We start from the raw sequence: 16,866 nt of genomic DNA, 5'->3' as shown, positions 1-16,866 counted from the left end.
TTTTCTTGTTCGTTTTCAAGTAAATCACGTCTCCAGGTATTCTCCTTCCCTCCCTTCATGCCAGGCACCTTGGGTACAGTGGTGATAAAAGACCTAGAATTTTAAACTACCTACACATCTAATGAAATAACCTTTTAAAATGTCACAATTATTGCTCAGAATCTTATCGTAACGTCTTGGTTAGACATCTTTAATGATATACACTGCTACACAGTTTAAACAAATGAATTTTATTCCGCCAAATGTAATTCCCACCAAAATCCTTCTCCTTATTTACCCACAGAAGACAGATAATGAGTGATAGGCACTGGTATTTTATTTTTTTAAAGATTTTATTTATTTGAGAGGGAGAGAGAGAGAGGGAGGGAGCATGAGGTGGGGAAGGGCAAAGGGAAATGGAGAAGCAGACTCCCCGCTGAACAGGGAGCCCAACTCGGGGCTTGATTCCAGGACCCCGAGATCATGACCTCAGCTGAAGGCAGATGCCTAACAGACTGAGCCACCCAGACACACTGGCATTGGTATTTTAAAAATTAAAAGACTTCACTAAGTACGGTATAAACCACACATTTAAAAAATTTTTTGGGTACTTCAGTAATGCTATTGTTGGTTGGCAGCTGAGAGGTCTTCTAGTTACTGGATGTCTTTTCATTTGCTTCTAACATTTACAGGGGGGCAAAAGGGGCACTTTTTGATATTATTTCTGCCTGAAAGGAAGATTGGCGGATTTCCTCGCACTTTCTAGCTCACAAGTATCCTGTGTTTGTTTGCTCACAATTTATCAGATCTTACTTTTTCAGCATTTCCCAGCTTGTGGAACTATGTAGCAGGAAGGACAGCTGTGTACTGGCAGCTTTTTGTATTAGCAGTCCTACTCAAGACCCACATATGACATGGCAACAGGTCCGAGTGCCGGACCACAGAGGTCAGAGGTCACCAAACTACCACTGTTCTGTACATTTTAATTAGGCATGTTTTCTAAACAGGTTAATTTTCTCTATCATATCTTGAAATTTGGTCTTCCCAAGTGAAAAATGTCAGAATGAACCCCCGTAAAATCTTAAAAAAAAAAAAAGGGCGGGGGGCGCCTGGGTGGCACGCGGTTAAGCGTCTGCCTTCGGCTCAGGGCGTGATCCTGGCATTATGGGATCGAGCCCCACATCAGGCTCCTCCTCTATGAGCCTGCTTCTTCCTCTCCCACTCCCCCTGCTTGTGTTCCCTCTCTCGCTGGCTGTCTCTATCTCTGTCGAATAAATAAAATCTTTAAAAAAAAAGAATGAACCCCTTACCTACCATTAGAGGGAAAAAAAAGAGGTCCTTAGTTCTCTTTAATTCATAGGGTGCTAGTATACTATTTACAGCTAAGGAAGAATAAGAAACTTTGTACTGCCTCATTATGAATTAGTATTTACTTAAGGCTGATAATCCCCATTGACTAAGTACACTGATTTATTTTTTAAGATTTTATTTATTTATTTATTTATTTATTTAGCATGCATGAGCAGGGGAGGGGCAGAAGGCAAAAGAAAGAACCTCTAGCAAACTCCACGCTGAGCACAGAGCCTGACTTAGGGCTCGATCTCACAACCCTGAGATTATGACCTGAGCCGAAATCAAGAGTCGGACATTTAACCAACTGAGCCACCCTGGTGCCCCGGTACACTGATTTTTGACATGTGATTCTGGAAGTTAGAGACAGGAAGATGACTACACAAGAAGGGTCACAGAAGCCAAGGAAGCAGGGCATCAAGAAGGAAGGATTGGTCAACTCTGTTAAACTCTGCAGAGACACTGTTAACTCAGGCCTACAAAGCATCCACCAGGTTTTATGACTGCTGCAGGTCAGGGTAGGGGCAGAGGGGATGATCAGTGACCTTGGGGAAAGCCATTTCAGCAGGGGGATTTGGGAAAAATCAGACTGCACTCATCTGAGGAGTGAAAGTAGAGCTGGCTAAGGACGAAGACAAATGCAGCCTGCTTTTGAGAAGCCTGGCTGTGAGGGGAAGAGAGACAGGGCAGCAGCCACAGTAAGATAAAACGCTGACAGAGACTGGAGTTGTTTTTAAGATCCCGGAAATCCGAGCAAGTGTAAAAGGTGATAGGGTCTCAGTCCAGAAATCTTTGTGGAGCCACGGAACTATACCTAGAACTGCCCACTCTGTGTCTCTACTTACCTGCTACAAAAGCATTTCAAAGTCCAGAAGTTCACAACTGAATTCATTACCTTTCTTCCAAAACCTGCTGCCCCTCCTGTATTCTTTATCCTGGTAAAAGGATCTGTCTGAGGAGGGCCCCTGCGAAGAGCCTGAGTCTTCCCCACTCTGCTCTCTTACCTGTCCCACCCTGGGTTTTATCCACAACAAATTACTTCTTGTTTCTCTACTGTATTGTTTTGTTTCTATATCGGTGCTTTGTTCATACTTCTCCGTCTACCTAGAATTCCTCCCAACCCCATGAGGTAAACATCTACTTATCTTTCAAGACTCTACTAAAAAAACAAATAGATAAATTAATAAGATAGATTCAGCACATCCTTTAACAAGGCTTTTCCTGAATATGCTTCCCCACCTCAGCAAACTTAACCATTTCTTTCTCTCTCTTTCTTTCTTCCCTTCCTTCCTTCCTTTCACTCCAGTGGTTCCTAGATAGTCTTGCAGACAATTCATTTTTCCAAGTAAGCACAGAAACAAAGTGCTATCATCTATTATTACCATCTCCCAAAATAACATTTTATACCAAAATAACTTATACCCAAAATATCATAATTTCAGATTAAAAATACTTGTTCTTGATGTTAGCAACCTTACAGTAACTGTTTATGCTATACCATCCATATGTTTCTTGCTGCACTCAGGACCCGTGAAAATGGCAGTGTCCTAACAAACTTCTCTTATTAACAGTTAAGATACTTTATTTTTCTCACACAAATGCCTGTTTGTTAGTTGATAAATTACTGAGGAGCAAGTTTGGTGAATTATTAGTCTTTGTATTTGTAGTACAAAGTACTACATAGTACGGCTCCCAGAATAAAATAGGTGCTCAATGAATACCTGTTAAGTCTAATGAAGAGAAAGCAATACAGAAAGAAAAATGCTAAGCAAGGGGCATAGAAAGAAAAAGATCTTTGGAAAATAGCCACCAACTTGTAATTGAAGCTGAAGATGGATTAGTGATCTCTAAGCCAAAAGGATTCTTGACTTGTCTCATTTGCTTTTTGAAAACTCTTGTGTTGAACAGGGTCTCTTCTGAATTTCTCAAAATTACTGGAACATCCCAACCAAACCTGAAGAAAAAGAAAAAGAAAATAATACGTAATTTTAGCAAATGCTGAAACTTTGTTATATGTGAAGTATGCTGTGCTTCATTAGTTATTCCTTTTTAAACAAGCGCCACGAAAAGAGATTAATTTATTCAGTTTACATTATATTACAGAATTAACCTAGAATTGAGAGATTAGAGGCCCCATACGATTGCAATATATTGTTCAGCTGGCTGAACTGACATACTCCTGAAAACAAAGAGTTCTACTGTTAATATTATTGATGATAACAAAGTAGTACAGTCATTACAGATAAACTGTACTTAATATAACAGAAAAACACGGTAAGAATTATTGAATTTTTTACATGATATAAAAAACAAATTCATATTTAATATGATGCAGACTATTTGATATTATTTATGGAATAGGAGAACTTTTAAACACCAAATACAGCACTTCATTTATATAACATATTTTCTACTTTTAAATTTTAGGTAAAAATGTGATAGTGCACATTGAACAGATTAGAAGGAAAATGAAAGGGACCAAACTCAATTCCTTATCAAATTAGAAAGCAGCTAAGTTCACTCGATTAAAAAAAAGTAACTTAAAATGAATACACATTGTTAAACCAGGGGACATTCGGTTAAGATGGCATTCATACTCTGATGCACTCTCTTCTCTCCAGACACTTAGCAGTGCTGGATAAAAAATAAACAGAGAAATCAAAAGGACCCCACTGAAATGAGCAAACGAACTGTGGTGTGTTGAAACAAAGGAATAGTAGTACTTAGTAATGAAAAGGAATAATTTATTCCTCAAAAACAACATACTGAGCAAAAGAAGTCTTACACATGTGATTCCGTAATATAAAATTCGAAAGCAGGCAAAACTAATCCATAGTAGAAATAAAAAACAGGGCAATGGTTGCTTCTGGGGGGTGGAGGGGTATGGACTGACCAGGAAAGGGCACGAGGAAACTTTCTCTGGTGATGGTAATGTTGCATATCTTGAGAGAGGTTTGAGTAGAGGTGATGTGCTTGATAACACTGCAGACTTGTACATTTCATTGTGTGCGAATATTACTTCAAAAGAAAAAAAAGGAACTATAAACAAAAACAAATGTTGAGGGACGTGCTCAGTTGGTTAAGTATCGGACTCTTGGTTTCGGCTCAGGTCATGATCTCAGGGTCAAGCCTCGCATCGGGCTCTCTCTCTGCCCCTCCCCCATTCTTTTTCTCTCCCTCCCACTTCCAAAAAAACAAAACAAAACAAAACAAAAAAACCCTAAATGTTGAGCTCCAGCTAATAACATGGAATGCTTTAGTGTTTACAGGAAGGCTAACAACTTACTGTGAAGTGATCAAGAAATAAGACGGACAAATATGTAATAAAGACTCCATAGCAAAATACTGATTGTAGAACCTAAGTGATGGGCATATATATGTTCACTGTATAATTTTTTCAAGTTTTCTGTATGTTCGAAAATTTTAATAAAATGGGAAAAAAGAGACAGAGCAGGTTCAAAGACAAATCTTTATGGCTCTGAAAAGGGAAAGAAATACAAAGTAGTGAGTAAGGTTAATGCCATGATTTGATGGGTCCCGAGTCTGGCAGCAGGCAGTGGCAAGTAAGCCTTCCCACAGTAAGAGGACTTTATAGGTTGTCCATTCGAAACAAGAGCCAAAGAGAGGTTCAGAATTTGAATCCAGGAGCTGGGTTAGGCCAATATCAATATGGAACAGAACTGTCATTATTAAGACCTGCTCCTTGACTAGCAGGCATCTAGGAATCTGGTTGGAGACGATTGTAAAATGGTTAAACAGCAAGGGTGATGGCAAAGGGTGGGGAAGAAAACTTCTACGAAAATTTAGGTTGCAAACCAAAATTTCAAAACACATGAATAAATCTAATGCCAAGAGAAGGCCAATAAAAGTAACACATGGAACAAAGTTATACTCTAGATGAATTTAATTTTATGGAACAGTTAGAAAAGGCTGTTCTGGTCCTGCTTAAGAAAGCTGAAAAGCGGGCCTCTAGCAGATGAAACTGTTTCCAAGTAAGTTAACTGTAACCCAAAACAAAGCTCAAGAAAATATCCATGAATACAAAAACATCCAGCACCCTAAAGTAAAATTCACAGTGTTTAGCATCCAATAAAAAGTTAACAGCCATGCAAAGAAGAAAATATGACTCATAATGAGAAGAGAAACTAATAGAAAGAAATAGACCCCAAAAATAACATGGATACTAGAACTAGTGGACAAGAACATCAAAACAATTGTTATATAACTATACTCCATATTTTCAAAAAGTAAGTAAAGGTTGAGCATATTATATGGAGACATGGAAGATATTTAAAAAGACCCAAATCCATTTCTGAAGATGAAAAAATACAACATCTGAGATGAAAAATACAGTGGATGAGATTACTCGCTGACTTAACATTACAGAACAAAAGATTAGTATATTTGAAGATTTATCAACAGAAAGGATCCAATATGAAACACAGAGAGGAAAAAAATGCTGGATAAAAGAACCCCAAAACATCAGTGAGCCGATGGACAACTTGATGCAGTTTGCAGATAAGGGGCAGAGACGTACAAGAAAACTACAGACGTGTATCACTCAGGAACACAGATGCAAAACTTCTTAGTAAAATGTTAACAAATGAAATCCAACAATATATTAAAAAGCTAATAATCATGACCTACTGACGGCTTAACATAACATTAAAAATTTAATGTAATTCATCATATTAACAGAATAAGAAAGAAAAACCATACGATCATCTCAATACATGCAGAAAAAGCACTTGCTAAAATCCAATGTCTAGTCCTGATAAAAACCGTAAGCAAACTAGGAATGTAAAGGAACTTAACCTGATAAAGAGCAGCAATAAATATGCAGAGCTAACAACTTTCTTAATGAAAAACTGCTTTCCTCCTAAAATCAGGAACAAGACACTTAATAGCTACGTGTCCTTAAGCAATCGCTCAACCTCTGTGTTACTGGTTTCCCATCTGGGAAACCTTTATAACAGGGCTTACGGCACTACGTAAGTGCTAGCAATGATAATGCTGATGATGGAGCAGACGTAGGGGTTGACAGAAGAGCTAGAGAGAAAGAACAAATCCAGTAATTTCTCCTTTTTGAACCTCAGAATCAGTTACCCCGTGGCCTCTATGTCCACTGCCCAACATCGTCCCAGTGCCTTTTAGCGGTTAAGTCAGGAACGTGAAATGGTAGGACACAAGATATAATCTTCCCACAAGAGCTATAACACCTCCTCTTCTTTTCTTCATCCCTTGGAGTGAAAACAACAAACAAACAAAGAAACAAACAAACAAACCAAAAACAAAGGGAGGAAACACCATTCCATGCTATACATACTCATTCTATTTCCTGGCCCCTTCATCATTTTAATTCTCCCTACCATCCCCTGCCCCTTTTTTTTCCTTTACCCCCACCACCTGGCTCCTTACACCCACACTCCCAGCAGTAAACACTGGAATTCAGAGCTCATTGTGTTCAGTTCTACTGTAGATTCAAGCATTATATTTCAGATACTTTATCATGTTGTACCTAAAAATTTCAATTAGAGAATCTTTAAAGATGTAAGAGCCAGAAACCCAAAAAGCAGGGCTTTGGAGAAATCTCTGGAAGCAGCCTGTTGTTAAGCATGGAATTCCTTTGCAATATGCTTTATTTATTCCATGATATATCTGGTTTTAATGTAAAAAGTATTATTTCTCCAAATCTTTATATAAAATCAGTGTTGTAGGAAGATATACCATATCTGTTCTGTGGCTTTGAATACACCTCAGAATGGAACAAATAATTTGAGATGTAAAGTGTTGCTTCTTTTCAAACATGCTTATCCAAGGCTGCTTGGCCCAGCATCATATCAAGAGATGCCAAAGCACTATTATTAAAGAAATTCATCTCCTTAGATTTTTTATTTCTCCACCTCATGCTTAATCTTGGGTCTACATTTTCTAATAGCCTAAGGCCCTTGATTTGAGTCAAATATAACTTTTAAAATTGGTAATATGAATTGTGCTAAACCCTTGGCCTTTTTATCCTACATAACCTTTTTACCATGAAAAATAACATACAGAAAAGTACACAAAACATTGTTCAATGAATGAGAAAGTAACTGGCCTTTGGGTTAACAACTCAAACAATATCCTCAGAAAGTCTCGTGTGTCGCCTGCCAGGCACTACCCCTTCCCTCTCCACTATCTTGACTTCAATTACTATAATTTAGTGTTCTGAATTATTATGTAAGTGGAAGGATGCTGTGCACACATTTATTTCCTATTTTACAACATTATGCTTGCAGATCCTCGGTAGCTCTACTTAGCGTGTTCTGCGGCTGGGTAGTATTCTGCTGTACAGTAAACGTGCTCTACCTTGCTTACTTGCTCTACTCTTAACGGACATTTAAGTTGTGCTCACATTTTGGCCATTATGAATAATGCCTAAACAAACATTTTCATACAAGGCACTCGGTGCCCATGCGTGTACCTGCATTTTTGTTAGGTCCACACATGCTGAGAATGGTATTTCTCAGCCATAAGGTCTGTGCTTCTCCAACTTCAGAGGATAATGCCGACAATGATTCTATGGAGTACCATCAGTTTACACTCCCACGTTGCCCTTGCGCCAAATCCTTGCCAAAACCTTATTAGCCACCTGGTAGGTATGTGGTGGCACTGGATTATGGTTTTAATTTCTATTTCTCAGATGACTGATTATTCTTATTTATAGAAATTCTTTATATGTCCTAAATACAAGCCCTTTGTTGGATATAGCTTCACCCCTCCTACATCTTGCCTTTCACATTCATAATGGTATCTTTTGATGAACAGAGTTCTTAATTTTAACAGTTATTAACCTTTTCCTTTAAGGTTAACGCTCTTGCTCTTTGGCTTTTCATTACTGACTTATCTGAATTATGTCCTGACACTGCCACGTTTCTGAATTATGATCTCAGACATTTTTGCATTCCTGTCCTCTTAAAGGACTTAGCCAAGCACGACTAGAGCAGCCAATGCTGAATCAAGGTTCTGGGTCTGTATCTGACTTCATCAGCCCTGTTACCCCAATATCCTAATGCTTTGGGGGAAACAAGGGTTGAGGGGAGGGTAGAATTCACTATATAATAGAGACATGTCGCAGTCTAACCACACCTCTTGTCCTAAGCATTACGTTTAATGTCTGAGATCATGTAAGCCGGTTTTGGGGCAGCAGACACACAGATGACTCATGTTGACCTTTCAGCCTAGTATAATCCCAAACCTTTTCACATACCTGACCCAGCATGAACTTGCTCATTTTTGCACAAAACCCCACAACTTCCAGTTTTAACCTGTTTGATGTGGACCAATATTTCTATCTTTAACATATTACTCAAAAGCCTGTATGCAGAGATGACCTGGAATAAGGTTAAAAATTGGAGACTGGTCAAACAGTAATCCATAATTGGTGCTGACAAATGGTTCTGTAAAATACTGGTAAACAAACCCAGTGACGTGTCTCTGGCCACCATCCCAATATCTGGGCTTTTCCACATTTTTAATCAAAAACTAGAATAAAGACATTGATGCCCTATGTATCACATCATGGCTGATATGACAATACAAGAAATAATAAAATAGTAAAAGGGAAAACTGACACATTTTCTTTTCAATCAAATTTCATCTTTATCTTTTTCGACTCAAAGTCATGTTGGCAACTGTTAGTAATGGAATACCAACTAAATAAATGTTTCTAAACATTCATTATTTTCTTTTATATAAACGTAATCCCCCCCTTTTTCCATAAAGATAATTTTCCATTCTCTTTTAGTGTTACAATTTAATTCTTATTCCTCCTGGATTTTTCTATAATTCTGGTTTTTCCCATTTCTTTCTCTTTTTTTTAAAATATTTTTGTTTATTTATTTGACATAGAGAAAGAGTGAGCATGTGCGCACAAGCAGGGGGAGCAGCAGGCAGAGGGAAAAGAAGACTCCCCGCCAAGCGGTGAGCCCAATGCAGGGCTCAATCCCAGGGTCCTGGGACCATGACCTAAGCAGAAGGCAGATGCCCAACCAACTGAGCCACCCAGACACCTCTGGTTTTTCCCATTTCTAAATTGTTTGTTACACCTGTTCATAATGTTTAAACTTCTAGCACAGCAATAATCTGTGGACTTCCAATTCTGACCACATTTTTCTTATTGCCTATATGTCTTACCCTGCACACACCTTCAAAGCTTCTAATCAGAGGCCGAATTGGTAGACTGGACCTCCTTTCCTTGTGTTTGGAGTCTCATGGAGCTCCTCCTGAATAAAGGTTACTTTGAAGCTAAAATTTTAGGCTCAGCAGTAAAGAATTTTTATTACCCCTTCAACCTTGAGTTCTCAAGCCAATCATAAAACAGACATGCAATTGTTAATTTGGGGGGCCTTCTCTTCAGGGTGATCTCCCAAAGACAGTCTCACACAGCTTGCTGGATTCTGACACTGGATCAGGATATAATAACCATCCACGGGGAAACCCTTGGTAGGGGAGGATTGTCTGAGGGAACTGCTGTGCTAATGATATGACTTTGGGAAAATGAATCAGTCTCTAAAATTCTGTGCCTTTACTTGTAAAATGAGGGGTTCAAATAAGTGACCTTAAGGCCCTACAAAGGTTTGAAATGTCATTTCTAACAGCTTTGTGTTTCCTTCTAGATTGTTCTACAAACATTCTTGCCAGTGCAAGCGTCAAGTATCGTGCACCCTAAGCAACACAAACTAAAGTCATACTCTTTTCCTAGGGAGGAACGTGTACCTTGTCACCAACCTCATCACACACACAAGCTACCGCATTCAACAACTGAGATAAGAAACAGTCGAGGTCAGCCTATCAGGCAGGGTTGGCAGGAAGCCACATCTGTTCTTTAAACATCAAGAATTTAATACTAATATAAAGAACTGTTAGTCAAGTACTGAAGACTGAAAATGCAAGAAGGGGACATTGAGGGGTCGTGGCACAAAGCAGTTATCACTCCTCATGTTGGAGAAACAAAGCGAAGAGTGGGATTATTACGATTTCGAAGCTTGGATAAGGGAACCCCCAGAGCTGGCATGCAGACCTTTGTGGTCGGAGAGCTGGCCAGCTGGCGCTGGTATCTCTGAAGGAGTGCGATAAGGCTGTTCTAGGTCTGAGGGGAAATCGTCAACTAAATAAACTGCTGCTACTGGGGCCAACTGCCACTGCCAGGGCAAAGGTCAGTGCTGCAGGAATGCAGACCAGGAAAAGGAAGCAAACTGTTAAGAGGAAGTTCCTTCCTCCTCCTCCAGCCTTCCAGTCTCTTTCTAGCGTCTTCTATTGGCAGATTCTAATAAGGAGCAGACAAGAGAAAAGTGCAAAGTCCCAGCCCCAGTATTACCAAGCAGAGTATAGAAGAGCATGTTTGCTTCTGAGACACAACAGCCTTTGAGAAAGATCTGGAGGATGATGTATAGTATGTCCTTGTGGCAGCACTGACGGATACAGGGTCCTTCCTCTAGGGGGCCTGACCTCCCCTTTATTTTATTTATTTATTTATTTATTTATTTTTAGAGATTTTATTTATTTATTTATTCAACAGAGATAGAGACAGCCAGCGAGAGAGGGAACACAAGCAGGGGGAGTGGGAGAGGAAGAAGCAGGCTCATAGCGGAGGAGCCTGATGTGGGGCTCGATCCCAGAACGCCGGGATCATGCCCTGAGCTGAAGGCAGACGCTTAACCGCTGTGCCACCCAGGTGCCCCCCGACCTCCCCTTTAATCAGACGCTCCAGGTCTTTGGATTGGCTTATATCTGTAAACTGGGTGAAAGGTGTAACTCTCCATTGTGATGACTCAAGTCAGGCTTCTGCCTCCAGACATGGAGTTTTTCCTTCTATGTAGATCACGTAGCATTTAGTAGGCTGCCCATCTATTTTATTCCTAGAGACACTGTAATCCATCAGCCACCACCAAAACTCCGTGTGAGCCAAAACATCATCTGCTTTGTCCTCCAATGCCCATTAGGAACACATGTCCACCTCAACTCCTGTGAGGTGCCACTGGACCTCAAGTCAGGAGCTCCCACCAGCATAAACAGCCTACAGAGAACAGAGATTTTCAAGGATACGAGTCTCCTCTCAGCAATTTATTTCTCAGTGCCTTTGTGAAAAGTGTGTCTTCCTTGCAGTCTTAAAAGATGCAGTTGGTGGGTGGGTGTGCAGGTTGCACATAATAAATCCAGTCCAATATTCCAATCTTTCTAAGCCTTCAGATTCCTTCCTCATTATGCCAGGAAAGTTCTAGCACTTTAACCTTATTACATATAGGCCACCACTGAGACCAAGTTTTAGTCAACCAAATCTGAGTTAATACTTTAGATTCAGAATTTCTTGAGAACACACCCAGATCAATAAATTTTATCTGGGGCACCTAGGTGGCTCAGTTGGTTAAGCATCTGATTCTTGATCTCAGCTCAGGTCTTGGTCTCAGGGGCTTGGGCTCCACACTGAATGTGGAGCCTAGTAAAAAATAAATAAATAAAATAAAAATTAAATACATTTTAACTGATTTAGTATTACATTTTATCCTTTCTGGCCTAACCTATTTACACTCCATTCTTATAGATACTGCTCCTTCCCAATGATACAAATTAGCAAAATTTTGCAAATCTTTTAGAGGCTAGGCTCTTTCCAACCAGGTTGGATTCTGTCCCTGTCCTCTGGAGCATGAAGAGATCTGGGCCTCATAGCAAAGGTTATAGATATAGGTCTTGAGCACAGACATCCTTTGCAAAGCAATTACTCTACGAAAGGTTATTACAGGACCTTCAAGCAAAGGAGGGCCAGTTTTCCTGGACATGGAAAGCAAAGCAGGCTGCTTCCGTGAACAAGGGAGAGTCAGAATGACCAGGGTTTTAAGCCTCTCAGTTTTATCCAAATCATTTAGATATTCCCATTCCAAGTCTTAAGACTCTGGTTCTTTCCACTCAGTGTCCTAAATGAGACATCAACAAGGCTGTGTAGTTCTATTACCAGCACAATTAAAACTGTGTTCAATGTTTAGTTCTGTGGCTACATGAAGTAAAGTGCTTTAGAACTCAGAACCTCTCTGATTCTCTAGGAGTTGACCTGAGTGTTTTAAGATCTTATCATTTTCTTTCTAAGGGCTCCAGTGATCTCAGAAGCAACCATCCCACCATCCCTCAGTCTTTACAGTCAAAAAGTGCTTTAGCCACTAGGTTCCCCAAACACTTCAGAAATCATTTTATCACGATCAATCAAAGGTAGTAATCTGATGAATCATGATGCCAATACATGCCATGGGGACCTTATATGCTGTTGGCAAGGAGCTGATGATGTGACCAAAGCAACCCATGAAGACCATCTTTGAGAGTTTCTCCCCGGGGATCCCAACTGTAGTAACAATTTCTTTATTAATACCTTTTATAAGTCCAATCAGGAGACCTAAACCACACTGGTTATTTTAACAGAGGGAATTTAATATGAGTAATTGTTAACCATATGCTGAAGAACTGAATAAGCTAAAGGGGGACAGTGAGTATCACAGAAGTACTACCAGGAGGAAGCAGCTATCACTCTAAAACAGGAATAAAGAGAATTACTACAGCTGAGAAATTTGGAGGAAGGACTGCCATGGAACTGGAACTCAGATCTGAGGGAAGGGTATTGATATCTTTGAAGGGGTGCAATAGGTTGATTCTAAGAGAGTGGAAAACTACAAACTGGAAAAACTGGGGCCAACTGTTAATGCCAGAGTGAGGCACTATCACTGTGGCGAGACAGACAAGAAAAGAATCACACAGGAAGCAGCAAGCCCTTTTGTCCTCTCCCCTTCTACTCTCCCTCCCCTGCTGGCAAAGCCTGCTGGGCAGCCAGCTAGCAAAGAAGAAATATAGTTTAGGATTCTGCCCCAGATTCACAAAACAGAATCTAAAGGGGTGCTATGAAGCTGAAGGACAATAGCTTAATAACCGGTAGTCAAGAGGAAGCAGGGAGCAGCTGTGGAGTCCGGGTTCCCGATCATTTGAAACTGTTAAAGGATGTATGGCATTTTGGTTTCCTTTCTGCACAGTGCCTGGCAAATAGCAAGAGCTTAGTAAATGTGAGCTATCAGAGCTCACAAAACCACCAAGAGTTAAAGAGAAAAGCCGTATTTTAGTGGCGTGATTCTTTGCTACTGCTATTGGGCTTCCAATATTCAGATGTTCCTGTTCTTTTTCCACTCCCACACAGTGCAAGCAGACAAGGAGAACAGTAGAAAGAAGCAGTGGGAAAGAAAATTAGAGCAGTACTGAGATAATGGCGAAGACACAAAACCAATAGGGATTATATTTTGGGAGGTTAAAAAAATGACACAGGTGAAAAGTGGATTCATGGGTTTACCTTCTGTCTAGGGTACTATTAGAAAGTTGCTTTTATGAGATCTAAACAGTTTTCTTTGTTTCTACTCAATGTATCTGTTGCCTTGACTTAGGTTAGCAAATAAACACTAGTAAAAAGTTGGACAAAGCTAACCCAGCTAAAGAGAATGGCTGGGTTAGGTTCAAGATAACTAGTTAGGCCCAAATCAGAATGAACGTGATTGGCACTTACACGGTCTTGGGGCCTCAGCAATGTTTAGCCCAGACTTCCAAAAATTCTACAGTTATCTGGCCTTCCACCCTTCCAAAGTCATACCCAAATGGAGTGGTTAGGCAATCATTCAGTTTTCAAAAACAAGTGTTAAAGTTGGCAGAGCCAGAAACTGAATCTAGGTCTGTCTGACTCCAAAGTCTGTCTCTTAACCACTACAAACATGAGGTTCCTGACTACCCTTACCCACAGATGTGGCCATCATTATCCATCTGGTCCTCACTCATTCTCCTCTTCCCAATACTACAGATAGATATCTAAGATATCTAATTAGCTGGCCCACAGAAAATTAAAATTAAGGATATAACAGAATGATCAACTAGTTACCTATTTTTGTTAATGGAGGAAAATTACATTTCTCTAAGAGAATAACACTAACATTATAGTCATTAAGAAATCCTGTGTTAAGGAGCGCCTGGGAGCTCAGTTGTTAAGCATCTACCTTCGGCTTGGGTCGTGATCTCAGGGTCCTGGGATGGAGCCCTACATTGGGATCCCTGCTCAGTGGGGAGCCTGCTTCTCCCTCTCCCCCCCACCCCCGCTGGTGTTCCCTCTCTCGCTGTGTCTCTCTCTGTCCAATAAATAAATAAAATCTTTAGAAAGAAAGAAAGAGAGAGAGAAAATCCTGTGTTAAGACTTTATTCAACTAGGCAACCAAGTTGCAAATTCCAACTACAAACTTTCTTGAAATGAACAAAAAATAGCAATAAAATTTGATAGGTCAATAATAACAAATTGCATAAGATTGGTCTTAGTCCTCTCCCACCCACAAACAAGGAATTTTGTGCTCTAGAACTGCCCCGGTGAGGGGCAGTATGGAAATATTAAGACTGGGCTTAGTTTCTAAAGATGACATATAGTTTCAGAAATTAACAAGGGCTTGTTTCCTTTCTGTAAAGTAATCCTATATACTTGATCAAAGCATATTTTTAGATTCGTTTTACACAGGCTGATCTATTCACTCACACGTTTCCTCTGTACTTCTGCTCATGTTGTATCCCTGAAATGCCTTCTATTCTCTACCATACACACTTAACTTCATTTATATCTCAAAATACTTATTCTTCAAAATCCAGTTCATGTATGTCTCCTCAATGGATGAATTAGTAAGATGGTTTCCACTAGCCCTATTTATAAGACTTCTCTAAACATGATACAATGGCATCTCCTCAAGAGAGAAATTTTAGAATCTCTGAGCTAGAAGAATTGCTCAGGGATTATCTAACAGTCTATTCTCCCTGTCTCCAATGGGTAAACTGCCCCTACCCGTTAATGTAACTTATCTCAAAGGTCTTTTCCAGCTCTAAAATTATGACTTTGTGGTTCTACCGACTAAACATTACTTCAAAAGGCGTGGAATGTATCTAGAAACCATTACATTCGCAAACGGTAACGGAGTTCAGTTATAAGTTACGCTGAAAGATCTGAGGCCAAGTGCTCAGTTCTGGTGAGATTAACAATCAACTGTGTTTACTGTCCACGTCTGTGCACTGTACCGCAGGTGACTGATTCACTCTGGGCACACAGCAGGCCCCGATCCGGGACAGAAGCCTGCTGGTCAAACACTCTATCCCAACACTGAGACCAGGCCCTCACCGACCGCTTTATCTCTTAGAAACAAAGGTGGTATTATACCTCGATCCGGCACCACCCCCAGATACCCGCAGCGACGGGGACTGCAGTGAGGCAAAGCAGTGATGCAGGTGCACAGCGCACCTTGTTTTGCTCCCGGAGCCAGTCGGAGTTCGAGGCACCAGCTCCCCCACAGCCCCAGGCGCCCCAGCTCCGCAACCCCCCGGCTCCAATGCCCCCCCCCTCCGCTGCTCTCCGCGACCACACTGCCCCAGCGGTCCGCCCCTACTCCCTTGTTTCTAACCGTGGGGCACTTACCATCCCAATACCAGGCCGGTGGTCACGATGAAGCAGGTAAAGACCACCGCTATGTAGAAAAGCGGCGAATATTCATACAGCGTTACCAGAAACACCGCAGCCATCGGGATGTCCTAAACTGAGCCGAGCTTCAGCCGCCCAGCCCAACCCACCCGGCCGGGGTAAAAGCCACTACGGAGCCTCGTAGCTGACAAACTTTGTGGATACGCACTCGGCCGGGGTTCTAAGGCTAGACGTCGGGGCAACATCGCCGGCTGCGGGAGCCAGAGTGCCAATCACGACGTCGCCTGCAGGGCTCGCCCCGCCCCTCCTGCCCCCGACCCGAGGTATTGGCTTCGCAGAGGGGCGGTGCCCTGACTGGACTCACGGGATTGGTACCCAGAGAGCGTCTGTCTGTCCTAGCGGTCAAGGCTTTTCTGCGGCAAATTCTAAATACGCGTCGCGGCCAAATCTGTCCAAGGCTCAGGTAAGGTTTTCTGATGACACAGAGAGGAGGCACAGTCCGAAATCCACGTCACAGAGTCTAAATCCCGCATCTTGGATCCGCGGCAAATTTGAGAGGAGAAGAGCCGGCATCTTGGGTTCTACAAAGTGAAGTAACCCCGCACCTGCTCCTTTTATCAAGAAAAGTTACAGTTAGAGACTACGAAAGACCTTAAGGAGGCTCACGAGTACTTTATACGAGCCTTGTCGGCCTTCTCAAGTTAGGTTTAATGATAGAGGACAATTAGCATTGCGTATCAAGATTCTCATAGAAGTAAATCGACTGCCTCCCTCTCCCCTTCCTTTCCTCCCTCTCCTCCCCCCCACCTCCCTCAAATTAGAATTAGATATTTGAACTTCTTTATATTCATTTTTGCTTTAATAATAATTTAAGTATATATATATGTGTGTGTATATATATGTATATATTTAGCGTAGCAGAAGCCTTTAAATAAAGGAGCGAAATGCGCATCCCCTCTCCTCATCTCCGTTCAGCCAGCTCCATCAAGGTAGTCTCCCTGGAAGTCTCTCACACCTCCGCTGACAGCTAATCG

At 41.1% G+C, this 16,866-nt stretch overlaps 1 protein-coding gene across 1 annotated transcript in view; it reads right to left on the bottom strand.

The window, feature by feature from the left end:
• The window catches only part of CGRRF1 (cell growth regulator with ring finger domain 1), a 33,292-nt gene extending 17,225 nt beyond the window's left edge, over positions 1-16,067 (bottom strand). The window contains exons 1-2 of the mRNA XM_026480352.4: positions 15,830-16,067; positions 3,144-3,283 (exon numbers count right to left, since the gene is read on the bottom strand). Coding sequence (XP_026336137.1) covers positions 3,144-3,283; positions 15,830-15,933 — 244 coding nt within the window. The 5' untranslated portion in view covers positions 15,934-16,067. The remainder of the gene's footprint in view (positions 1-3,143; positions 3,284-15,829) is intronic.
• Between the last annotated feature and the right edge of the window lie 799 nt (positions 16,068-16,866).

Source organism: Ursus arctos, unplaced genomic scaffold, assembly GCF_023065955.2.
Source record: "Ursus arctos isolate Adak ecotype North America unplaced genomic scaffold, UrsArc2.0 scaffold_25, whole genome shotgun sequence".
Classification (NCBI taxonomy): domain Eukaryota; kingdom Metazoa; phylum Chordata; class Mammalia; order Carnivora; family Ursidae; genus Ursus; species Ursus arctos.
Note: the sequence above shows the minus strand (reverse complement) of the source record. Positions and strands in the feature narration are given on the sequence as shown.